The sequence below is a fragment of the Sprattus sprattus genome (genome assembly GCF_963457725.1).
Source record: "Sprattus sprattus genome assembly, chromosome: 21".
In the NCBI taxonomy this organism is placed as follows: domain Eukaryota; kingdom Metazoa; phylum Chordata; class Actinopteri; order Clupeiformes; family Clupeidae; genus Sprattus; species Sprattus sprattus.
Window position 1 is genome coordinate 6,844,987 of NC_137919.1, and position 27,500 is coordinate 6,872,486.

At 42.5% G+C, this 27,500-nt stretch overlaps 1 protein-coding gene and 1 long non-coding RNA gene across 2 annotated transcripts; one reads left to right on the forward strand and one right to left on the reverse strand.

Annotated features, from left to right (window-relative positions):
- Window positions 1–8,320: 8,320 nt before the first annotated feature.
- cldn7a (claudin 7a) lies at window positions 8,321–12,641 on the forward strand (the record flags this gene model as incomplete). The annotated part of the gene is made up of 4 exons (XM_080859892.1): window positions 8,321–8,627; window positions 10,835–10,999; window positions 12,243–12,327; window positions 12,479–12,641. Exons 1-4 carry the CDS (start codon window positions 8,405–8,407, stop codon window positions 12,639–12,641), a joined length of 636 nt encoding a protein of 211 aa, XP_080716018.1. The 5' UTR covers window positions 8,321–8,404.
- A 1,758-nt stretch (window positions 12,642–14,399) lies between these two features.
- On the reverse strand, window positions 14,400–16,500 carry LOC308382153. The gene is made up of 3 exons (XR_013969048.1): window positions 16,356–16,500; window positions 15,595–15,954; window positions 14,400–15,428 (listed from the first exon to the last, which is right to left on the reverse strand). It is a non-coding gene; the product is annotated as an uncharacterized lncRNA (long non-coding RNA).
- Window positions 16,501–27,500: the final 11,000 nt, after the last annotated feature.

A 27,500-nucleotide genomic window follows, 5' to 3' on the forward strand; every position in this document is an offset into this window, starting at 1 on the left:
ATGTCTATCTTCCTCCCGGGGTGTTTTTCCCAAAACAGTCCACTTTTTAAACTGAGATCTTGTGCGTGTGTGCATGGCCATTAGGCAGGTTTGGCAATAGTGACTGTAAAAAACTACTAATGGAGGTCAAATTAAGTTCTGCCAAACACGTGCTCAGGGGCTTATTGGATAGTCCCAGTAATTAGTCATCATTGATGTTGTTTTCCAGTAGCTTTGCTAGCATCGGTAGCAGTTTCATTGAATTTTATAGAAAATATGTATAGCAAGACTTGAAACAAACTAAATATGTTATTTAATGTTTTGATAACATGATATCTTCTTTCAGTGCCAGGGAACAAATTATAGCCATTTGGTGTTTACTAACGTAGTAATCCACAGAGTGGGATATTATAAAAGTGTTATTTACTAGTGTTAATTAGCCAGTAGAGGATAGAACAGCATGACTTGTTTCAGGTTATTATTATGCAAGACAAAGGCGTTTAACAGTGTTAAGGCAGCATTTTAATGTTTGTTTGACTTGATTTTACTTTAAGATAAAAGCATACATTTGTTTATTCCTAAAATAAAATATTCTTTTTTTACTTTCGCCTTAATGTAAAAATGTGTCCAGAGCAATATTATTATTCAATATGAAATATAACTCCACTTTGTTTAAATGATGTTCAACCCGATGCATACTTATTTTGTTTAATATTATATATCATATTTCATCTCTTGATGAAAGTGAGTGGTGCCCTTTTAAATTATCTTAAATATATTAAAAACAGTACTAATATCACAATTCATGCCAATATTATTAAATATTTGCACAAGAACAAATCTGTATCATTCTAGCTAGGTTACAGTAAGTATAAGTTGTACATACATTATAATTTAAAGTACAGTATTAGTTATTCAGTAGGTCTATTGTAATCTTTTGTGTCCTCTTCAAGTGTTGATCTTTTCCCAGTCCCATGTCAGATGCTCACCATCATTACCCTGAGGTTCACCCTTCCTCGTCAACAGATTATGCAACATTTCTTAAAAACGACCAGGCTTCTCTCTGTGTGTCTCTCTCTCTTTCTGTGTTCTATTGTGTCCTAAAGTTCTGTGCTGCCTAGCAACAGCCCCATAGCTCTCATCAACCACATCTCTCTCTCTCTCTCGTAAAGGGCCAACCTGGTGAAGGTTCTCTGTCGCCCTTGTGCAAAGACTGGGGTCATTGTGAGACATTGTATGGCGAATTAAACCAGTGATCTCCCACCTTCTCTGGTTTTTAGAAACAATGGATGAGATCTCTCTCCAAGACAATCAGGAAGGGGGCTATAGCTGAATTCTTGACACTGATCAGAACTTCTGTATTGTTTAAGGCCTTTGCGGATCTTGAAAGTGGCTGTCGTTCAGTGATGCACCCTCATCTTTTCACGGAATGCACCTTTTGCAATTTGTTTTCAAGTTTTACGAGTGCTTTGAAATGAACGTAATTATTTTCTGGCCGCAGCTGAGTCAATCTTTGTCCCAGCAGCATTTACCAACAGGTGGCCTTGGCTTTGTATTAGAATGGAGCTAATGACACTTGATAGAGTGCAGCAGTTTTACAATAACTAGACTGTTCGGATGAAGTGACTTTGAGACCAGCGGGTAACAAGAGGAGATGTGCTTGAGTTTGAACGCAGCGTGCCTCTTTTGAGTCCAGTCCGCCCTCACGGGTCGGTCCCGCTGCCTCTACACTAGGAGCCAAACCAGTTACATAACCTGCTTCAAGGAGCACGGGAGCAAACAAGTAGCACAAGCAAGCAGAAGAAAGAAAGAGAGAGACAGAGCGGGGCAAAAGAGATAGAGGGGGGGCGAGGGAGAGAGAGAGAGAGACAGAGTGAGCTGGGAGAAAGAGGGGGGAGAGACAGAGTGAGGTGGGAGAAAGAGGGAGAGAAGAGAGGGAGAAAGAGATGGCTGAGTAGAAATGTTTCTTTTTTCAGAGAAAATCCCATCGGTGGCATGTTTTATTGCTAACGGTTCAGCAGGCTCCAAAGGGGCTTACAGCAAGTTTAATCACCAGCCTTTTCCACACACACACACACACACACACACACACACACACACACACCTTAATCACCAGCCTTTCCTTTTTTTTCCTCTCTCGGTCTGCTCGCCTTCTAAAGCCATGGCGACAGCCTTCGCAGAAAAGCCTCCCTTCCCGTGGACAGGGGGACATTCTGCTGCCGTGCTGGTCGGCGCTGATTTAGCTGTTTGCCTCGTCCCCCCCATTGAGACCCTGAAAGACGAATGTGTGTTTACGGGAACGAGGAATGGTGAAAGAAAACCAGAAGGGTCGGGTTGGGGGGGGGGGGGGGGGGGCGGGGATGGCGGTGAGGAGTAGGCAGGGGTGGCAGGGCGGAGAGGGCAAGGGAGGGGGAGGGAGAGGAGGGGAGGGAGGGATGTAGGTGCCTTTTGTGTTACCGTAGTGACTCAGAACATCGTGTGGGGAGATGCAAAGAACAGGTCGAGATAAATCTTGTAAGTTGGAACAAATGTGTGCTACTGTGTGTGTGTGTGTGTGTGTGTGTGTGTGTGTGTGTGTGTGTGTGTAGGCAAGAGCTAAGCATGAGAGTATGTTGGGTGGGGGACTGGGGGTTTTACAGTAAATTGGGGGGCTTTGCCTAGAACCCTTCTGCCTCCCCACGCAATCCTGTCCTCTATTCCATTTCTTTCCTCTCCCTCTTTCTCTTTCGCTCTGTTCTCTTCTCCTTCTTTCTCCTGTCCTTTCTCCTCTCAAGTTATATTTCTTCATCTCCCCTCTCTCCTTTTCACTCCTCTCCTGTCCTCTCCTCTCCCATCTCTCCTTTCCCCTTCTCCTCTCCTCTCCTCCCTTCTCTTACTCTCCTCTCTTCTCCTCTCCTCTCCTCTCCTTTCCCCTTTTCCTCTCCTATCCTCTCCTGTCCTCTCCTCTCCCATCTCTCCTTTCCCCTTTTCCTCTCCTATCCTCTCCTGTCCTCTCAGTCTCCTGTCCTCTCCTCTACCATCTCTCCTTTCCCCTTTTCCTCTCCTATCCTCTCCTGTCCTCTCAGTCTCCTGTCCTCTCCTCTCCCATCTCTCCTTTCCCCTTTTCCTCTCCTATCCTCTCCTGTCCTCTCAGTCTCCTGTCCTCTCTTCTCCTAACTTCCCATATCCTCTCCTCTCTTCTCCTCTCCTCTCCTTTCCTCTTCTCTCCTCTCCTCTCCTCTCCTCTCTGTTGTCCACCACTTTCACCACTCTAAAGTGTCTGCTAGTCCAGATACGCCTCTTTTCATGTAGTTCAAGCTCATGTTATGTGTCTATATAGAGGTGTACATAGAGAACTGGGAAAGAGAAATATTCCATCAACCCACCAGCTCTCCTCACACATACACACACACACACACACACACACACACACAGATTCCGCCTTTGAACCCTCACCCTCTTTATTCACTCCCTCTCCTCTCCTCTCCTCTCCTCTTCCTCCTCCACCGCACCTTCTTGCTTGTCTCTGGAGCTTCCAGCGTTCCAGCAAAGCCGAGAGTCTTGGACAATGGCTGCTTTGTCGCTCCCGCCCTAAGCCTCTCCTTCCAGCCGTGGCCGTGCTGTTTCTTGGGGGGGGGGTTGTAGAGGGGAGGTTGGCATGAAGTTGGGGGGCAGCGGGTGGCATCATGGGGCATGATGTGAACAAATGCGCCTAACATGCAGAAGAAAACAGCCCTCCCTTCATCTTTGGTTAAAGCTAGCTGACCAAGCAGCGGTGCTGACTTAGCCTTTCGATTGGAAGTGGAGTTCCTGTTCTGATTAGGCTTATTGCTGCTGGTTGTATGAATATTGTTTGCCCCTTCCTCGGTGTGAGATCATTGGATCTGTGGCGCCGGGTTAGCGGGGGAGAATAATGCTGCCCTTTGTTAAGCTGCCTTGCCCCATTATTCTTCCCTTACTGCTGCAGGAAGTGTTGAGGGCACTAGATGAAGTGCAGACACAGGACAGATGCATGGTGAGTCCCTGGTGGTACAGGAAGTAGAGAAGTTGTTTAGTAATCAGAAGGTTGCTAGTTTGATTCACTGTCAAAGCGTCCGTGAGCAGGACATTGAACCCCTAATTGCTCCTGATGCGCAGGGTGCCTTCAGTGTAAAATGTAAAATGTGTATACATCCTTGTAAGTCGCTTTGGATAAAAGCGTCTGCTTAATGACGAAATGTAAAATGTGTATACATCCTTGTAAGTCGCTTTGGATAAAAGCGTCTGCTTAATGACGAAATGTAAAATGTAAATGTAATGCTAAGAGTCCATGGTAATGGTGACCAACAGCCAGCGGTAGATATACATCACACATCTATGATGCACAGTAGGTGGGGATGAGGACTATTATGATTGTGGGGACGAGGATGATGGTAGTGGTGGTAATGTTTAGGATGGGGATGATGTTTGTGATGAGGATGGTGATGTTGAGGAAGAATATGGTAGTGATGATGATGATAATGTAGATGGAGGTGATGGTGATGGTACTGATGATGACAATGGTAGTCGTGATGAGGATGAAAATGGTGGCAGTCATGTTTAGGAGGAGCACGGTGAAGGGGAGCTGTCATAATTATGGATGATGGCAGTGGGCAGGACAATGAAGAAGATGGAGATGATGAAGATGATGAGGTTGATGATAAAACTGGTGTGAACCTCGAGGAGAAGGAAGATCCCACCAAGTCCAGGTGCACACCTCTCCTTAGCATTACCATCATAACACATAAATACTTATCGAATAGAATATATGGGCCTTTCCCACCCTCTACATACGGAAGTCTATCTGGAAAACACTGTCATGTGTTAGCCGAGCGTCATTTGAATCCTGGTTGCTAAGGCAGTTGCTGAATGAGGGTTTGATGTCTCCTGCACTAAAAGCCTTTAAGACCGGGCCTCAAAGCGTGAAGACATAAACTACAAAGCCGTTGAGGTTCAGCCTATACATCACTGTCCAGGGCCAATCTATACATCACTGTACATATGTGGGTTACTAGGCTCAAGGGGAGGGAACCGTTAAGGCTTAGATAGTCGTCTGAGGACAAATGCGAAATGTGGAACTAAATGTGGACTAAATGTAATGACAACAGCTTTAAAGGTGCGGTCTTTGACCATAGATCATTACACTTTTTTTGGAATTTAGTGAAATTCTCCTCACATTCCTCTAGATCCACTGTGTGCACGCCGGTAAAAAAAAACTGGTGTTTGTGCACAGTCCTGGCTTTGTAAATGTGAAACAAACTAAATCCTGGTCTCCAAGACCAAGGCATACACTTCTCCAGCCAATCAACATGTTGCTTCAGAAGCACAGAAGGGAGGTGTGCTATTTGATTGGCTGATGAGCTCAAATATCAACAACATTTTGATAATGTGCTTTTAATGGAATTTAAAAATATTCAAAACCAATCCTAAGTCCTCCTGAGGACAGCTGGGCTCTGACGAGGTTGGGAAGGTTGGGAAAGGCTAAAAACACTGCTAGCGTAGTATAAACAGACAGTTTGTTGACAAGCTTCTAATCGATAGATAGATAGATAGATAGATAGATAGATAGATAGATAGATAGATAGATAGATAGATAGATAGATAGATAAAATATAGATAAATAGATAGATAGATAGATGGATACTTTATTGATCCCGGGGGAAATTAAGGGTCATCCAGTAGCTTACACTTAACTCACAAACATACATACATGATTCACAATAAATACAATACACACAATACATACAGTATAGGGAGAACATGTACACAGGGAGTGGGGTGTTAACAGGTACAGGATAGATCTGGCCCTATATAACAGTGTGCAGTAATCCACAGTTGATGAGCTTCTAGTCCACAGTTTCAATGAGTAGTCTCCAAATAAACGATTTGAGGCTAACACTTTGCCGTTAATGATAAGGACAGTGGCATTTCTTTTTTTTTGCAAGAGGGGCAGAAAAGTGGACACCAGGGACGTACAAACAGTACTGGAAAATGCGGCAAAGATTGGGATTTGAGGTTGCTGGCTGATGTCTGTAGACAACTTCAAGCTCCACAGTGTATTGTTGAGACCGCTACGAGACAAAACATGGTGTTGTATTCTGAGTGTGAGCGCATTGTTTACTTGATTGAGTTAACGACTCCCTTTGAAGATGTGATTGAGGAAGCCTTTGAAAGGAAGTAACAGAAGGATTCAGAACTGATAGCGGAAGGTTGGCAAGCACACATGAGACCAGTGGAGATAGAGGCTTTGTAGCTTAACCAACCACAACGCTTCTGTTGGATATTGGTTTTCGAGGATGGTCACTCGAATGAGCTTCAAAGGAGTTGTTTGAGAGCGCTGAAAAGGTGAGCTAGTGGTTGTATTTGAGGCGCTTGCAGACTGCTTGGGGTTGCTAAAACTCAGATACGTGAAATGCTGTCGAGGTTTATCTTGAGGTATATCTCTGGTAGTGGCATGTATTGTAACCCATGATGAATATGGAGGGGATTGGCTCTGGGATGCCTCCTGGAGGAGTCATGTGCCTTATTCAATGAAACAATGATGAAGGAAGGTGCCTGCTTGAATACCCCAGTGAGATGCAGAAAGGCAGCTTTGTTGTTGTTGTTGTTGTATCCTGCGGCTCAGGTTGTATGGTTGTGCAGTCATGTTGTTGTGTTTAGCACTTGTGGGCTACACACAGCGCAAGTGGTGTGAAGGAGGGCCTTTCCGGGTACAACATGCTGTGCATGCTAAGGCTGTCTCCAGCCAGTAGTGCATTCTTGTATCTGTGCTTGGGCAGTTTTAATATTGGTTAGGGTGCTGGCTATGAGTACTTGCATGTGACAGTGAGAGGAATTTAACATCTAACAGCTAAAATTATTTATGAAGCACCAGAGCAATTGAATTTTTCTCTAGGTGCTTTACAGACATACACATACATACATACATACATACATACATACATACATACATACATACATACATACATACATACATACATACATACATACATACATACATACATACATACATACATACATACATACATACATACATACATACATACATACACACATACACACATACATACATACATACATACATACATAAAGGTACACACACACACACACACACACACACACACACACACACACACACACACACATAAATACACACAAATATACATACATACAGTTGTCTAGGCTACCCTGACCCTTATAAATAATATTTGCTATATGCTAATTTGTGTCATTACTGTTAATTAATTAAAAAGATCTGTAAAATGGCATAGTTTTAAGATGAAGGTGAAAAAGCAGTGAAATACCAGGAAAAATATCTTGAAAGGGAAGGATGAAAAAAATACAGATTTGCCAAGAATAGGATTAAATACAGATATACTGTATATGGTATATCTCGCTATTATCACACTCAATTAAAGCAGCAATACGGAGTTATGTTCCAAACTAGTAAGCTAACTACCTAAAAGGCATGCAAAAACCTTGCAAAACAACAACCCAGCTGACACTGATAGAAGCTTGCCAACACACTAACGTTGTCTTTTGACAGTATAGCAGGCAATGTCATGAGTGTAAAAGTTTTTTTTGTTTGTTTGTTTTTCCATTTTTGCAGGGTGTTCCAGCCTGTTACACAGAACTACATAGGGCATATCTGTGATGGCTAATGGGGAAGACACAGGTGTTTATCTGTCCTTTATATGACCATATGCTATCAATTGAACTTGAGGATGGTACCAAAACTAGTTGCCTATAAAACCATACCTCAAAAAGTGTCAAAGTTGTTGCATAGCGTTACTTTAAAGGCAATGGCACCAAAGGTCTGACGATGAAGTCACAGTATCTAAAATCCACTCTGGCCAGTTGACCTCTGACTGATGACATCTTTTGTCAATTTGTGGTCATTTTGCTTTTTTTCGGTGTTGAAACTCTGAGGAAAGTACAAACAGCCAAGACAAACTTATTATCTTCAGTCTCCTAAAAGTGTTAAATGTTCGAACACTGAGTGATAACCTGGAAAACATGCAGCCACGGCGCAACGTGACGCAAAGCCTTCAGGAACACAGCGTGCTCGGTGGCGCGGCGCAGCATCATGCAAACACCTCCCTCCACACCCCCGGCGAAGGTTAAAATGCGCGTTCACGTGGAGAGTTCGCTACTGCGGAGTGTTATTCGAAAAGCAACACGAGAGTGCACGAGAACTGCCTCTAGCGCTGTGTCAACGCTGACTCCCTCACAGAACGGCAAGAGTTTGTTTCGGGACTTTGCGCACCTATTCTAGGCTCTCCTCAGGTAATTGACCATCGCAACTACTAAAGAGAAGTGAGACCAGTTGACCAGTGACCCTGTGGTGAGAGCGAAAACAGGGGGTCCTGCGGTACTACGGCACAGCCAAGTTAGCCAGAACTTAGTAACTTTTCGTGCGCACTCAGCCATGGCAAACGCAGGGATCCAGCTTTTGGGATTTGGTCTCTCTCTGGTGGGGATCATCGGGCTCATCATCGGCACCATCCTCCCGCAGTGGAAGATGTCCGCATATGTAGGAGACAGCATCATTACGGCGGTAGCCATGTATGAAGGACTTTGGATGTCGTGCGCCTTCCAAAGCACCGGGCAGCTGCAATGCAAAATGTTTGACTCCATTCTACAGCTTGACAGTAAGTTAATAATTACTGCGCTCATATTATAATCCATGACACGATTTGAATGCATTTAATACAGTGAACTGATTGCCTACTGTCCATTTTCCTCCATTGTGCAGAGGGTAAGAACAGCATGTCAATGTTGATGAATGCCTCTACTCTGATGAAGGTGTCACCCCCGGGTCTGTTTATCAATTACCCCCGCTCAGTATTCGCTTTGTCTTAGAACACAATGACCTCATTGTATTGGTTCACACGGAGATGGCCTTCGCGCAAAGCGTTGGTGGCGCACCGACTTGTGCCATTCTGTTTTTTTTCTTAAACTTGTCTGATCAAATGACCGAACTCTAGAATAAACAGACCAATTCAATTCGCCCGTTTGTTTAACTCATCACCTTTAAATTTCATTAAGAAAGATCGATTATTTCCATGCTTATATGTGGACACATGTAAATAGAATAATGTACACTTTTTTAAAGAATACAATTGTTCTTGTGATATTCCAAAGTTTGCAAAGTACATCCACAGGCACAACTATGATACACTCCTACTTTTGGATTCTTTGATATTGTGCCCATTTGAAATGGGCCCACTTTGAGGTTGATAAGGCATCAAGTCATTATCCTTCAGCCTAGCCTATGTACCCAAAGTAATGGGAAGCCACTGCCTCCCTGAAACCATGGCAACATCATTAGAATGTTCTGTGAGAGAATGTGCTCACCTCCCTATGTGTGGTGCTGTGGACAACAACAAGGTGGGTAGTGTGTGTGTGTGTGTGTGTGTGTGTGTGTGTGTGTGTGTGTGTGTGTGTGTGTGTGATGTGTGTGTGTTCGTGTATTTGGGGGGGGGGGGGGGGGGGGTAACTTCCCTCCACCAGTTTCTCACATTCCTTGGCTGAGAGGTTGAACATGGCTCAGTTGGTAGGAACCATTAGCCCAGACTGCTTCCAGTTCTGGCTGGTTAGAACCGCACCTGACAGCAGGTGGAATGTTGTTTATGGCGGCATGGGGAGGAAGGGGAGTTTGGGGGGGAAAGAGGCTACCCCCAAATGCCTAGATACCCCCTTTCTATTGCGCTTTAATGACTTCTCAATGGAGAGCAAAGCAGTATCTCACCCGCCCCCCCACCCCCCCCCCCATTCCCACCACCACCACCACCACCACCCTCCCCCATTCTTATACCCCCTCATGTTTCCTACTCAGAAATGTGAACACACACACACAGAGACATGAACGAGCACACACACATACACACACACACATCTGCATGCGTGCACACACACAAGCCAGTTCCCCAAAAGCAGAAATATACTGGCACTGACTGGTTCTAGGTGGATAGAGGGGTGCCCTGCTAGGTTTATGGGTGGAGCGGGGTGGGGGCGATGGGTAAGACAGATTACCCCACTGTACACTTTAATCGCCCCTCTTCCTCCACCCTCAAAGGAACAGGAGAGCAGATGGGATAGGGCATGTTGGGGAGAGAAGGGGGGATTTCTGGGAAAGACAAACACAAACTATCCCACCAAAAGCTCTTTCTGGGGGCATTGAGAGCGCTTCACTGCGAGCCTCATTAATTGGGCCTAATTTATAGTGCTCCCGCTGGTTTTTCTTAGAACCGTTTATCAGATGTTTGACATTGTTTAGATTCCTCGGCACGGAATCCTACCACAACAGATGGGTGATGCCGTAGATTGTCAGAGAAACACAATAGAAAGTTCAAATTGGTAATAATCTTCTTTTTCTTTTTGTGTCTGATTTTCTTTCCTTCTACATCTCTGCCTTTTTATATCTAATCCCTCTGTCTTTCCTTATTTTACTCTCACCCTTTTCTTTCTCTCCTTCCCTCTCTCTCTCTCTCCCTCTGCCCCCCTCTCTCTCTCCTTCCCTCTCTCTTTCTCTCTCTCCCTTCGTATCTTTCTCTCTCTCCCTCCTCTCTCTCCTTCCCTGTCTCTCCTTCCCTCTCTCTCTCTCTCTCCCTCTGCCCCCCTCTCTCTCTCTCCTTCCCTCTCTCTTTCTCTCTCTCCCTTCGTATCTTTCTCTCTCTCCCTTCTCTCTCTCCTTCCCTGTCTCTCCTTCCCTCTCTCTCTCTCTCTCCCTCTGCCCCCCTCTCTCTCTCTCCTTCCCTCTCTCTTTCTCTCTCTCCATTCGTATCTTTCTCTCTCTCCCTTCTCTCTCTCCTTCCCTGTCTCTCCCCCCCCCCCCCCATCTCTCTCCCTCTCTCAGATGCCCTCCAGGCCACGCGTGCCCTGATGATCGTGGGCATCATCGTGTCCATCGCAGGACTGGGTGTGGCCAGCATCGGCATGAAGTGCACCACCTGTGGAGCAGACGATAGAGCGCGCAAGTCTCGGACCGCTGTCACTGGAGGCATTATACTGCTCGTAGGGGGTAAGTATGTGAGAGTGTTAGAGTGTGTGTCTGTGTGTGTGTGTGTGTGTGTGTGTGTGTGAAAGAGAGAGAGAGAGAGCGAGAGAGAGAGAGAGAGAGAGAGAGAGGGGGCATATTTTTGTGTGTTTCTGTGTGAGTCCATGTAGGAAAAACAAAAATATAGACTGACTTCCTACTCTTCCCTATATAGTCATGTTTTTTGCATGACTTCACTCAACCTATGCATCTGTCACATGTGCACGAGGGTGCTAGTGTTTCTGCCCCTTTGCACCCACAGAATGGGCATGTACGCAGAGAATGTGGGTGAAACTCATGGAGGACTCATGGCAATCAGCAGTTGTGTTTGAACTCTGAGGCCTTTGAGTGTGTGGTGTTGTACATGTTGCAGAAAACCTTTGAAGTTTCTGTCCAGCTTCAATCACAGTCACAGAGCATTAGTGTGCCGTAGATGGGTATTTTTTGGTGGTGGTGGTGGGGGGGGGGGGGGTAAAACCCTTTATTTTGAGTCTAAGTGACACTTGTTCATGGTCACAACACAATACTGGCAGCTTTAGTGAGGTTGGCAGGGCTGGCCAGGCTGCTTCCCAGTGATCTACAGCAGGGATGTCCACAGGAATTTTGAAGGGCAGTTGCTCTGCCCTGGAAAAAAGGGGCAACACATTCATTTTTGTCACCGCCGCTGCCACGCCTACGTCCCCTGATCGCAAATTTTGCCAATATCATTTTAAACTCTCACTAACCGTTGCTGCCACGTCCCCGTCCCCTGATCGCAAATATATATATTTCCTTCGGAGGGGCAACTTCAGTCAAGGAAGGCAAACGGGCAGTTGCCCAAGCAACCTTAGCCCACCCCTGTGCACGTCCCTGATCTACAGCCTGGCATTCATCTGCCTCAAAGAGCATTGTACACTTCTGTAGATGTGTGGGTGGGAGTTTAAGGGCTTTTCCTACAGCCACACTGTCAGATCCTGCCACCACATCGCCTGAGGGTCTTTAAACTAAAGGTCGCCCAGAGGTCACCCAGAGGTCTGCTCTGTGTGTTCCCTCTTCATGACTATCATGTCATTTAAGTCTATCAAAGGGAGAAGCAGTAAAACTGAATGTCTTTGTCTTCAATCGTCTCATCGCACAAACATAAATCTCACTCTCAGTCTTTTATTGTCTCCAACATCTCTAACATCTCTGTCTGATCTGTGTGTGTGTGTGTGTGTGTGTGTGTGTGTGTGTGTCTGTTTCCCCCCAGCGCTCTGTGCAATCGTGGCTTGTTCGTGGTTTGCCCACAACGTCATCCGTGCCTTCTACAACCCCTACACCCCAGTCAACACCAAGTAGGTGCCCTGCCAGATTGCCTGAATGCAAATTCCACACGCCTCAGAACACTCAAGACACTCATAAACCGCACTGGACCACACTGACAAAAGCAACACTAAAACACTCTCCAGTCACAGGGCTTGACTCTGTTCAATGTCTCTCCCGCAGGTTCGAATTCGGGGCCGCTATTTTCATCGCGTGGGGGGGCTCCTTCCTTGATGTGCTTGGGGGGGCCATGTTGGCTGCTTCGTGTCCTGGTGCCAAACAGATGACCAAATACCCTCCCAAGAATGTCTCAAGAACCGGCAGCAGCGCCAAGGAGTATGTTTGAGCTGAGTGCCCCCCAGTGGACAGAAAGAAGAACAGCAAGGGAGGATGCAGGTCTCCCTGTCCTCATCTGTCTCAACGGACTGAGACTGTTAGGTCGTTTTTTTTTACTTCAGCTTGTTTTAAAGAAATTTGTGGTAATAAGAGCAAGAACAAGGAACAAACTTTGCCCTCATACTAGAGGATTCTCAAGGGTAAAGAGTCTCCGTGCTACACCGCTAATATGCCTTTCTCAAGAGTATGACCATGTGGAGAAAAGCAAGTATTATGAAGAGCAATGTTTTGAGTTTAAGTTTTTATGTCTTAATGTAGTGGTCAGTGTTTTAGCTGCACTCTCTCAGGTCAGTGCGACAAAGGGACTGAGAATAAATATAACTTTTTGTGACCTCTGAACAAAAACATTTTTAGTTAACTCAGTGTAACTTATTTCATTGCTACGTACCTCAGCATTTGTCACACTCAAATGCTGGGTCTCAAAGGAGGATTTTACTATCCTGTTCCTGTAATGTACCTGTCAGTGAGTCCCCCGCCCTGTTATCATGTTGCCTTGGTCCGAACAAACACATGACATAATTATCCTAATTGGCTGTTTACCTTCTCTTCTTCATTGGGTAGAACTCAGAATCCAGCTCATGTTCTCACCCCAAAGTCCAGGGCCTTCACAGAAACTACTGTTGTTCCTCAGAGAACATATACAGTTTTAATAGTTAGTTAGATGGACAGCGAATTTCCCCAAAGTGTTCTGCATGTCCATTGCAGATCCCACCGCCCCTGTGATATCTTAACAGACTTCTTTGCATTTCCCTGTTTCTATGTTGGCTTAAACACTAATGAGGTGTGGGATTTTCCACTGACCTCACCACTTTTCCAGCTGTTTTGCATTCTGTTGTGTCATATTTGCATTTAGTGACGTTGGCCTTGAAACGACAACTAGGCCTATCAACACTCATAGAGTCAGCAACGGACTGGTCATTCAGGTGCTGCTGTGTGTACTCCAGCAGGTGAATCAACTATGCATCTCAATTATTATTTTAAAGTTTTAAAAACCCAGGACATGGCAACGCATACTTTATGCTTAGCAACCAGTCGACTAATGGTCTACCTAAGACGCTAGGTCAGTTAACTTTAGCTTCCGGTTCTATGAACTTTTAAACCTTTCCGAGAAAGTGAGTTTGACCCTCTGACCCCCTCGGTTAGGTAGTTGTGTACTGAGGCTTATGTGTGAAAGGTGGTGTGCAGAGCAAAATTGTCACACAAGCACACATCTAAGTAGGTCCTCTCTAGAAGGAAAGAAATAGTTTTACAAGGTTAGCAAGGTGATAGATTTTTATAGGTGCTGATATTTCTAAAAAATATATATATTGTATATTCTGTGGAGAAATGGAAGAAGGTGGTTTTGGATGGCTATGGATATACCAGAGTAGGAATGTTGTTACAGAGCAGGAAATCCAGACTCCGAGGTCCATGGCTTAATCTACAGATGAGGAACCTCATGGTTCCAGTGCAGCATGAGAGCTTTGTTCTTATGAGTCATTCCTTTGTGAGCGGGGGCAAGATGGCAATTTATTTCTAGTTCAGGAGTTGCTGTTGCTTTCTTTGGTCGGATCATTTCAGTTGCTGACCGCCTGTTGAACTGACAGCTTTTGGCCTTCCGTTGGGGTCACACCCATGGCTTTATTGTTTTACTGAATGTATCATTTTATGTTTTTAACACATCAATTTCCCAGGACCGTTTTATTCTTCTATGTCAAGCCTAGATTAAAAACAAAACCGTTTGTACACTTTTTTTTTTATATGTACATTTATTCCATTGGACATAAAATTTCATGTTTGTTTGTTTTTTTTTGTCTTTTTCTGTCTCTCATGTTTTGGTTAGATGGTTGGTGACCCACATCCACCAATGAAACATTCCTTAATAAAAGGTCACAGATGGGTTTGTACTTTTAAAAGGATGCATTTGTCAACAGTCATGCATAGTTTATTTCCAAAAATTGCACTTTACAAAACAATGTTAATTATTCCATGCAAAAATATTTCAAAGATTCATGAAAAAGGTCAAAATGCATCATACATACACTACCAACACAAATCATGTCACCAGACAATTACTTTGAGACAGATTAATTAAAAAAAAACTTCATAATCATACTGAAAGAATTATCCATATAAAGTGACCTTTATGAACCTGATACAAAAGAAAGAATCTTCCATAACTTTTTTTTTTTTTTGCCAGGCTGAACCTCTCCGCCACTAGTTTACACGTTAAGAAAACTAAACGATTAATATCCAACTTGTCCAATGAGTAACAGAATCACGATGATGGTCACCTCCTAGCCTATATGCAACCCTGACAGTGCTGTTGAGAATTACCCTTATGTGTATTTTGTAAAGTGCGAAAGAAAAAAAAAAAGATACCAGCCCTGACGCTCCATACCATCTTTTTTGAAATGCCGATCAGATGTAAGCCATTCCATCTCATGCCGCAGCCAAGTGGTTGTATTTGAAGTGAATTACATGAAGACACCGGTGAAGTGGTAACAGCGAATGGCCTTACATCCCCTGATAATGACAATTATAGATTATTTTACCATGGAGTATGTGAGTGAGATGAACGATGACGACCATGGATCAAGGCTTGGCTCCTTTTTAACAAGATAAAGGCTTCTTGGAAGATTTGGCACAGTCATTCACGTTTAGGCAACAGGTGACACCTCCATGTAAATTGGGAACCGTCTGTTGTTATTGTTGTTGTTGTTCATTATGATGTCCAAATCTTCATCCCCCAGGTCAACTGCAAGGAATATCAGGATTAGTCTTAGGTATCTAAATATAGGCCTAATGCAGACAGAATTATGCCCTGTACATATATGACCGTATAACTGTGGGTGCTGAAATTACTTCATAAACAAACTCACTTCTCTCTTTTGAAATTCCAATGCGTATAGCATATATCCTACCTCTCTTTGAACGTCCGATCTGCCCCAGTTTGGGCGCCCGCTTTGCATTTCTCTGTTGAGGCGGATGGCGGTAGGGTGCATTCTGTTCTGCACGGCCATTCAGGTGGTTGGACAGGACCATGGTACTGGGCTGTAGAGCGCCTATCGGCGGCATAAGATCGGGCATCCCCGGAATCCCGTACATTTCCCCTGCAAGGTGCGTGTTTTCTATAGGCCTATCCGTTTCGTAAGATGTCTTCACTCCGCGAGTCGCCGTTTTGGAGTCTTCGGAGCTTCACTTCCGCAAATGGAGTTACTTTAACTCGACGTTACGTTGAGTTGATGCCTACTCACGGCAATGAAGTAAACCGAGCTGATATCCTATAAATAAAACAGAAGCGAGAGAGAGACAGTCCGTTAGAAAAACCATTGTACCACAGAAGTAGTCGAACGAACAATGACAACACATTTATAAGATCTAGAGGTAAACACATGCCTAAGCTAGGCTAACTAGCTCGGATACATTCACATTTAAAGTTTGAATAACATATCAGTCGTGCTAGGCCTTTTTCATCTTAGGCCACCTACATCATCAAATGTACTCATTTACAATTTAATTTGTTGCCTCCGCATGATCTGTCAACGATGTTTTCGGCTAATATGCCGCTCCTATGAGATGTGTTTCTTCTGCGAGCTTAGTAGTAGTAGTTTATAGTACAGTGTTTACACCTGCACGTCAAGCCTTGTGGTTTGTAAAAAAAATACTTTTTTCTTGTTTTTACCTGGGAGTTAAAGGTCCAGTGAGTCGTCGAGGTAAACCTAATCGATCAAAACTTACGCTGTAAGGCTATCTTTATGTTTGTGTTGATAATGAAGCCTCGCTTTGTCGGAAGTGTTTTCTTGCGCACGGCAAACGCACTTGTCAACTCCGGGGATTTCCTTGGAACTGCGTCATCGCAGAGGAGGGACTGTTATATACGCCATAAATGCATAAATGATTAACTTGACAGGGCATTACGTCAGTTGATATAGCACCTCAGCGCCTACCCATCAGCTGCGTACAAAATGGCAAATTGATAAGGCACGACAAAGAATGTTTTTCTCTCTTCTGCAGAAGACCTGTTTTCACCTTAACCGTTTTTTTATAATTCCAAATGCAGAACGACCAGTCAAGTTCATATGTTATTACATATTTATATACAAATGTGTGTATTTTGCATACACAGATGATGGTTGGTGAAATATAACAATTGAATTAACCTACCGTAGAATAATGGTGAAGAATGCTTAAACTGTAAACTGAAGTTTCCCCTGTATGTAGTTGGCATACTGCTGCCGTATGGGGGCGCTCTAGACTCACATCACAAACCGCTTTCAGTGTCGTGTCCAACCCTGAGTCATAAATAAGTAGGCCTATATTTAGATTATCTTGGCGTCTAAAGAGGTTTGCTGAAGTAGCATATGATAATGACGGGCGTATCCAAAAGAGTTTAGATTACAGTAATGGCACTTGGAATATCCCAAGTGCTTTTAATATTTAACACACTGTGGAAGTCCAGATACGGTCAGCAAGACCCACTTAGTTACTTAAAGTCAAGAGGTCAGTCAGATCCCCCTGCTCTTACGGGAAACATCGCTCATCTTCTATTCATTAATTTGGTTAAACTGGCTCCCTTGAATCATGAACTTGACTGAGTCTACAAAACGATCCACGTCAGTGACTTGCACATCCTTACATGTTTTTTGGTTTTTGCCCAAAATATGTGTAATGCATATAAACCCATCATTGCGATTGAGAAGTCAGGAAGAAATGCTAAACTAAAACACAACCCAGCTTTGTTTTCATATCCCTGCCTTCTGGTGGAACCTTGCTTACTGTAAGGATGTGGACTGCTCCAAATACCAAAACCATAGTAGGCCTACATCAGAGACTGCTCCCAACACCATTACCATAGTAAGCCTACATCAGAGACTACAAGCATGGAATACTTATGCATGCAGTCATGCAGTCCCCAGATGGATTAATGTGTATGGATCTCTCTCTGCTCTGTTTCCTGTATCCTTGCGGTAGCCTTCCTTCCCAGCAGTGAGCTACAGTTCTCCCTCCTTCTTTCCTTGTTTGTCAAACATTTCTCACAGATCATTTGCCATCTTCTTTTGTCAGTGTCAGCTCCAGGCATATCATTTCCTGCAGGTGTCCGGGTATTCTTACCTTCTCAGTACACCTAATGGGTTTATTTTTGTTGTTGTTCTTCTCCTGTTCAGAACAGCAACTCTAGATAAAGCTGGCCCATAACCTGCCCTTTGAAGAGAGAGGTGCCAGAACATCATATTGCGTTTTGGCACCAGTCATGCCAGTTTGGCTGCTTTCGCTTGGATTTTGTTTAGTTCTCTTGTTGTTTGGGTGCCAAACCTGATCCCCTCCTCCTGATATCTGTGATCCATCCCTTCTTTGTTACCCTGCACTGAACTGTTCACCTGTCAGCCCCTCCAGCTCTCTTTTTACACCCTCCGATTAGACTCCCAGTCCCTAAACACCATTGTTTGGGTTGTAGTGTTGTGTTACCATGTCACCTTAATATGCCCTGGCTTTTATCTGTGTTGTCATGGTTTCTGGAAATCCGTACTGGTGCACTATTATGAAGTTTGTCTTCCACATGTCAAATCCTTCCACATCTTACCATATCTAAGCACTAACTCTGTAAGTCTTATACTGCATTCTACCGTTTAATCAACGTCTTCCACTTTCATTCTTCGTTTGGATAGTTGAGCTTTACGAAACCAGAAGGCAGGGTAGTGTGATACAAGATCTTTGGATATACCATATTCAGGAATGTTACATACCAGTAATTTTATTCAATCAGCCTATTTTAACCTTTTCATTGCTCCTGATCATTTTGTTTCATGTTTTCTCCTTTCTCTCTTTGGACAAAATGCATTCCTGGGCCTTCATTTCTGATAATTGTCTTCAAACAGCAAACTTGTCACGGCCCATTCTCAGTATTAAGCACTGATAGTATTACTAATCACTAACTACAGTATGCTCTGAGGGCTCAGATCAAGTGGCCAGGAGGTGTGGTGTGGGTTTGAACATTTGAAATTGTATGAGAGAGAGAGAGAGAGAGAGAGTCAGAGAGTGAGAGTCAGAGAGTGAGAGAGAGAGAGAGAGAGTCAGAGAGATAGTGAGAGAAAGAGAGAGGGGGGAGAGAGGAAGAGGGAGAGAGAGAGAGAGAGAGAGAGAGAGAGAGAGGGAGAGAGCTGGGAATAAAAGAAAGGCAGCAGTACCTCTGACCGAGCACCATGTCCAGGTTCAGTTGTGTTGTCTTTCTCCTTGTTATGGTGCTGTTGGCCACCATTTTGGAGGACAGTGAAGGTATGTACATAGATTGACACAGACGTCTTGAGAAACAGATATGCCAGCTGCAATCAGTGAACTAAATGTGAGAAGTATTGGACGACTGTTTTCGTTCATTTTGCCATTTGGTGATGTTTAATTTTTTGACCTTAGATATATTTACAGTGAATGGCCATGGATGATTGACACATTATTTTGAAGTGATATATAAAGTACATTTTTGCTTATTTTTCTTGCTCTTTTTTTCTCCAGCTAAACCGTCAAAGAGGAAGAAGGGATTGAAAGCCTGCAAGTGCAAATGTGAGTAGACCTGGCAGAATTCATATAAGCAGTCTAGAAGTTCACCGACTTAACAATTAACAAAAAAGGAATGCGAAATATCGACTTTTGTTATTTCCATGTATCATCCATATATCATCAATCAAATTGATACGAAAGATCCCCTCATTCGTCCCTGCTCACAGGAAGCGTGCTTCTATCATGTTCTGTGCACAGACTCTATTCTCTAGCCATAGACATGCAGCATTTATAGTTTACTGCCAAAAGCATGAGTGATCTCCTTGTATGACCTGTAACTGAAATTGCCCCATGCTGTGTTTAGATTTTTGTACAGTATATTTATATCAAACCCCAGTGATGGGGTGTATACTCTTTTCTAATTGGTTTGCAAATGTCCAATAATATACAGTATAGATATATGTATTTTGTATATCATGTATCAGTATGATGAAGATGGTGATAATGGTGTGCATGAAATTATGAACTGAATGAATTAAGACTGATGAATGACTTTGATAATGATGATGAATTTAAGTTAAATTCTATCTTAAAATGAAAAGATATGCCTGAAGTGTTATTGGTTGCAAACATTACTTGTGAGAGGTGAGGAAGTTAATCAGGTTAGGGTTAATCATTTATAAATATTTTACAGTGCGTCCGAATGGAAGTCTGTCATGTCGAAAGGGGACTGCTGCCAAATTTGGCACCATTATCAAATGCCTCTGCAGGAAAACATTCCATCGTAAGTCCACAGGTTCAGGCACCATGTTTGTGCTGACAATTAATCATTTATCATTTAGTTACATTTTAATTGTCTCCCTGCTTTTTTGCATCACTGTGTTCTTTAGTGCTGTACTAAGTATGGATACCAGTAAAAATGAAAAGAACAGAACTGCAGGAGCGAGAGCGAGAGAGAGAGAGAGAGAGAGAGAGAGTGGGAGAGAGAGAGAGTGCGAGGGAGCAAGAGAGAGAGAGCAAGATAAAGAAGCAGAAAGAGTGAGAGCGTGAGGGAGAGAGAGAGTGAGAGAGCAAGACAGCGAGAGAGAGAGAGGGGGGGAGAGAGAGGTGGGGAGAGAGAGGTGGAGAGACAGAAAGAGAGAGGGGGGGAGCGATACCTATGCAACAGTGCCATGTCCAGGTTCAGGTTCAGTTGTGTTGTCTTTCTCCTTGTTATGGTGCTGTCGGATGGTTGTATGTGTGTGTGTGGATGTGTGTATGTATGGATGGATGGATGGATGGATGGATGGATGGATGGATGGATGGTTGGATGGATGGTTGGATGGATGGACGGACGGATGGATGGATGGATGGATGGATGGATGGATGGATGGATGGATGGGTGGATGGATGGATGGATGGATGGATGGATGGTTACATGTGTGTGTTGATGTGTGTATGTATGTGTGTATGTACGTGTGTATGTATGTTTGTATGTATGTATGGATGGATGGATGGATGGATGGTTGGATGTGTGTATGTATGGATGGATGGATGGATGGATGGATGGTTGGATGTGTGTATGTATGGATGGATGGATGGACGGATGGATGGATGGATGGATGGATGGTTGGATGTGTGTATGTATGGATGGATGGATGGACGGATGGATGGATGGCCAAAAGTGAGAGTGTTTTGTATTACCTGGGCATTGAGCTTGTAATGACAAAATGTTATTATTCTAAGCATCTCAACTGCTGGTCTGTTTCTGTCCTCAGATTCTGAAATGACTGACAACCTGAGGAGAACTCTCCAGAAGCACTGTGGCCTTTCCAAACCACTGTAGCACCACGCTGTTGAGTTTATGTTTTTCTTACTTCTTGTGTTTTTTTTTTTTTTTTTTGCTATTTTCGTTCTTTTTATGTTACACTAGAATTTCCCTTTTCAATAACTTTTGGCAAACATCCAAATTCTTAAGACTTCAGGTCTTCTATAGGCTTCTGGTGGGCAATTACAAATTGGCCGCAAATATTTTAACAGAGAGGTTTTTTACATTTGTTGTGTCAAAACAAAATAAAAACAATTGTGTGGAAACTCAATCCTTTGTTTTCCGGTGATGTTTGTCAGTAAATAATGCAGTTAATATGTGTTATAAAGATGAATCGGAAACAGGTCTGAGGCTCTGGGAATTCCCCCTTCACCGCCTTGCAGTGGAGTTTTGACGCACATTGCCCCGCAAGAGTGGGAAAGGGGCATTGGACTCTCACAAACACACACACACACACACACACACACACACACACGCCTAGTTAGGCATTTCACTAGCCACCAGTCATTACTGCCTTCTTAATCAAGTGTAGGCATGAGGGGTGATTGATGTGAAGTGTGTTAGGTATGTATGTTAACAATATGTGTTGTGTGCGTAATGTTTGTCACAAGTGTATCAAATGGTTTGGGTGGATTGGTTAACTTGGTGGTGGCCGAATGTATATATTACAGTTTTTTACAATTGCTAAAACACTAAAACCCACTGGCTGAACAAAGTTCTCAGTTGCCTGAACTCATGAAGCTAATTGTGCAGTCTGTTGTCAATACCTTAAACTATTTCTCATGGTAAGACACAATTTTTCGGGTCTCACTAAGACTTTTCAGCAAAACTCTAAACACATTCTCAGTCTTAAAACACATTCTGCACTCTAATTCACATGTCATCCATACTGGTAAACACAAGTTGCAACAATCAAATACAAATAGAGAACAAACGTCATTGATTGAACACAACCACTCAAAATTGATTTAACTTGTATCAAATGATGTGACACAACCAATATGAGCCAGTTTAGGGAGCAAACAGGTTGTTGAAGGTGGGAAGGAGAAAGTCTGAGAATGAATAGAAGAAACAATGTGAGGGGAGGAGGACAAGTAAACACCACATTGACTCCTTTGATTTTTGTCCCTTTTACTGTGGTAGTGTATATTGTAGTAGGCCTACAGTGCATTGTAGGCTGTATAAGGACAATACGTAAACATGTTGTATGGCCCTGAACATTGTGCTTTCTATTTGGTACAGTAACAGTCCTGATTGCTCAATAGATTTTGACTGGTTGCAGGTTCATATCAACAAAGAACAAGAGTGAGTTGTGAGTAGTGAGATGCAGGGTACAGTACTATAGGGGTACAAGAAGGAGAAAGAACCAACACAAATTAGAGCAAAGCAAAGAAGTAATTTCTGATACATTTGTATAGCTACTATGAGAGAACATGTTTTCATTCATCAAAAGTCAATGATAGATAAATATGAAATTTGTTTTGAGGTAAAAAAAAAATGTACTTCTCCCTGAGAACTATATGTTTTGAACAGTGTGTTTTCTATTTTTTGGTGTATTGTTTACTGACTGCTTGAAAGTGTATACAATTTTGAACACTTTGTTCATGATTTGACAGCAGTGTTTGATTTTGAGCACAGGTAAAACTGTTTTGAGGCGAAAGTTTCATTTTGCAAGAGAATTCAGGGGTTTTGTAAATAGTGCTTGAAGATGAGGTTTTGTGTTTAGAGTTTAGAGAAAATGAGTGACTGTTTCAAGAATGTGTTTTAGCAATTGTAAAAAACTGTAATCTCACCATATATCGGACTAATGTGGCTACCCCCACGTCAGTGATTGGACCAATTTAGCCCAAGTGGCAGGCTCATTTAAAGGTACAGGCTCATTTAAAGGTACAGGCTCATTTAAAGGTGCAGGCTCATTTAAAGATGCAGACTCATTTAAAGGTGCAGGCTCATTTAAAGGTGCAGGCTCATTTAAAGGTGCAGGCTCATTTAAAGGGTGCCTCATTCCTTGAGGGTGGGTGTGGGAGAATGAGAACTTACCTGCTGAGAGGTTAAGTGAATACTGTTTGCCTAGTTTTTGTGAGTACTTTGAGTACATTTTGGATTTATGTTTGTTTGTTTTGTATACATGTTTTGGGGTCAATGGAAGAGATTGCGCAGTAAAATAAATAATTATATATTTTTCCGAAAGAAAGCAACCATCTCCTGCACCGTTTTTTCCCGACTTTACCACCAACTCCAGTTAGCCCACATCCAAAAACGTGGGGTGTCTGCCTCAGGCCCTCGCAAGCTCCAGTGTAATTGTCTTATATGAAAAAACTTTTGGGCGCATTAGTGTTACTGTGGACTCATTTGATCTCAGTGACCGAGGAATCACTCTGAAACCATCAGTGACATTTGGAAGTATTGTAACATTAATGTCTGTGCTGTAAAGTTGCAATGCTAGTATATTATTTAAAAAAAAAACTGGAATCCTAAGATTATATGTACCCTACATTGTGTGACAGCACAGCCCAGCCATACCAGGGGGAAATCATAATAGGTCCTCTTTAAGCAAGGATTCACATTATGTACTTTCAATGTCTGTTCAATCATCCTATCTGGAGATACAGACCTCTCTCCATTCTTTTAGACGAATGATCCTAACCTTGTTTGTCTGGGGGTGAGACTTACCTATAAGGTCTTTGGCCAGAATCAGTTTCTGTTTGTCACAGTGGGCTCAGTGCAGGTTCAAAGGTTATGGTCTGGGATATAGTAGTACTGCATCGTACAAACTATGACATTTGTCACAGTGGGCTCAGTGCAGGTTCAAAGGTTATGGTCTGGGATATAGTAGTACTGCATCGTACAAACTATGACATTTGTCTCTCACTCTGTCACTCTGCCTGTAGTGATACAAGAGTGATACCAGAGTAACTGGAAGGAAGGTTTAGTTGCTCAACATCCCCTAACATTTACCTAACTTTATGTGTGTATAAATTATGAATTCATATAATTTATATAACAATCTAGGTGCAGAATGTAAAATGTTTTTGTTGTTGAGAAGGTGAACATTTTCTTGAAAGGATATCATCCGGTTTTAATAAAACGACGATATTAATCTGTAATCACCTTTGTTTGTGTTTAGTGCTCTGAGCACTCCCAGTCGTGATACGTTATCCTGGGTTATCAGTCATCTCTCATGCCATTTCTCACGGTTAGCAGAGAGCACGTTGGGACCTATTCCACCTCCAACAGATCTATCTGCACGGATAACTATCAGGGATGCATTTTGTATGTGTGTGTGTGTGTGTGTGAGAGAGAGACCGAAAGAGAGTGTTTGTGTAAGAGAGAGAGATAGTGTCTCTGTGTGTGTGTGTGTGTCTGTGTGTGTGTGTGTGTGTGTGTGTGTGTATGTTATAACTGACGTCTGGTTCAGCGTGACATGACCAAGACGTTATAATGTGAAGGCAGGTGTGCAGCCGACATTTAAGACATGTACCAGGTGTGAGGACACACTGAGATCAAAGAGAAGTCGACAACACTGAAGCCATCGTCATGTCAAAGCTACCTGGGATAACGGTCCTCCTCTTGCTGGTAATCCTGACCAACATCTTCAGCGACTGCTCAGGTATTTCCTTTTTGATTTCTTTTATATTCATTTCTCAAACCTTCTGCATGTGCTCTATGATCCCTTGACGGTGTCTTATATATGATTTGTTTCTCGGTTTGTTGGTGGCTTGTAAGCACTCACTGGAAAATGGCTATCATGATTATACTTCGATTCGTAATTGGTAACAAGCACATCACCACCCTGACCTACTATTAGGCCTTGATGTTCCCTGTATTAAACATACAGTACCAGTCAAAAGTTTGGACACACCTTCTAATTTTTTAAGTTTTTTCTATACTTTTATTATTTTCTACATGGTAGATAACACTTTTTTTGTTAAGTACATCATTCCATATGTGTTCTTTCGTAGTTTAAATGTCTTCGGTATTAATCTACAATGTAGAAAATAATAAAAGTAAAGAAAACACTTCTCCATAAAATGAAAGGTGTGTTCAACCTTTTGACTGGTACTGTACCTGCTGTATCTCATGGATTCAGGGAGAGATTCACACATACCTACTGTATATCATGGATTCAGGGAGAGATTCACACATAGCTACTGGATCTCGTGAATTCAGGGAGAGATTCACACATAACTACTGTATACAATGAATTCTTGTGGCATCTCAGTCATGTATGGGTTTCCCTCCTAGGTCTTCCCTACCATGGCCAGAATAAGGAAGTATCCAGGGTCTGCAAGTGCAAAAGTGAGTGTGGTCAAAATTGTGGTCGCATTTTTTGTCCTCCACATTAAAATGATGTATTTGTGTAACTTAAATATAAAAATAATAACACTTTTAATTCAAACAAAGTATCTGAAATACTCACATAACAGCACACAAATGATTTCAGATTCAATACAATAGTCCAAACAAGCCAATAGTTGGTTTATCGAATCCAATGATTCTCATACAGTAAGACATATGGCCGTGCTGCAGACATCTTTTACCTGTTTTGTGTGTGTTGTCCCAGTTACTCCCTCCGGGAGGATTTCCTGCCCAAAGAGATTTGTTGCCAAAGACCAGCTAAGCGATGTCATGAAGTGTCTTTGCAAGAAACAATTTGACCGTAAGATCAGTTTATTTCACTTCTGATTCTGAAGTATTGATTGAATTTTAAATGATATGTGTATTTATATTTTTTTGTGCCCTTAAATTTGGAGCTCATAATAATAATAATGCTGTGTGCCTCTCTTTCTGTTTTTTTGTATCTGTCTGTCTGTCTATTTGTCTGTTTGTCTTTGTCTGTCTGTTTTAATAGAGATAAGTTTGTTGACAAGCAACCCTCATCGTTTCTGTAAGCTTGCAGCAGTGCCTTTCTGAATCCATGAACCCTTAAGAGGGTTGTCATGTTGATTCATAATGGCCGGCTTCAAATCTCTCCATTCCAACACAAGAGTCCTGGAGGCTCTTTTTTACTGCCCTCTATAAGACATTATAATTATTCTTATTCACTAAATTACGTATTACTCATTGCATCTTACTGGTGTAAGGGGCGGCAACTTAGGTTTCTGGTGTCGACATTTGTTCAGCGGAAGTAATTAGCACAATAATAACAGAATGTGGATGTGATTGTGTATGATAGGGGAAACATGAATTATTAGAAGATACCTGAAAATGATGGGTTTTGTTTGTAAAACTGGATGCCTCCTTAAATGATTTGTGATTATTGTAATTCCTGGTACACTTTAAAATTTTCGGTTACCTTCTTACCAATTAAACATCATTATAAAAAAAATGAATAACGGAATGTGGAGTGTGGTGTGAAAATGATATAATGTAAAACACTGTACTCTACTAGAGGTTAACTATGTTAATCCAGAGAATCCAACTGGAGGTGTGCTGGTTTTATTTTTCGTTGACTTTGTCTGACTTGTGGGAGGTGTGGCCTCTGACACGTGACTCCATCTAGTAATACACTTTGAATCTGTTGTCTGAACTTGACCCAAGATGCCAAGATGATCATAATCTTCATCAAATGTTTACATAAATAAATATTTGTATTATAACGATGATGCTATCAATCCCTGTCAATGCCTGTATCTTTTGTATGATTAAACTGCCATTGTTGTACAAGAATAACAATATACGTGTCTATGTGTGAGTGTGTTTTTGGTTGTTTATTTGTCATCAACATACTCACTGAGCGCGGTGTGATGTTTAGTTTCCAAAATCCCTCCTTGTGCTGTAGCTCAGGATTCAGGACGTTCATATGAGCCCTTCCCGTGTAATATCCTCAACAGCAGTCATCTATACCTCCATACTGGAGTCACCACACAAGCTTTCCTCATTCCTAGTCAGAGTCCTCTGCATGAATCCACTGTATTGAAAATGTTTTATTTTCCATATTCATGATATATCAGCGCCTATGAGCCCTGCCATATTTTATTATGTGTGTGTGACTGATACACCTTTAAGGATTTGTATTAGTTAAGACGTGTGTGTAGATTTACGAAGATAATGTGGTGGCGTGTTTGGCCTGCCCACATGGTGTTGTGCTCTACAGCAACAGACTCAGACCTGCTAGTTCTGCAGAGTCGCCGTGGGAACCAGGGCTGTTCGAAGCCTGAGGCCTTATTTATTGTAAACATCACAGTTTTGAGGCGAAGGGTTCTGGACAGAAAACCCTCACTCTTAGACAGTATGTGCAGAACTAACGTGGCACCAAAGTGTTCTCTTTAAACGTAGTGTCACCATTTCTTTTGATTTGTAAGTTCGTCACACAACTCTGCCCATCTCCTCTATAGCAACCAGGTAAGTCAAGCTGTCAGTCATCTAAGACGTTGACAGTGTAATCCTCTTGATCACATTCCAAATGTCATTAGTATGATATTATAAGGACATTAGTGTGTGTTTTTTAATTTACCCTAATGAATAATGAATAAAAAAAAATCCACATTCATTCACACTCTTTAAGCAACTTTATGCAACAATTTG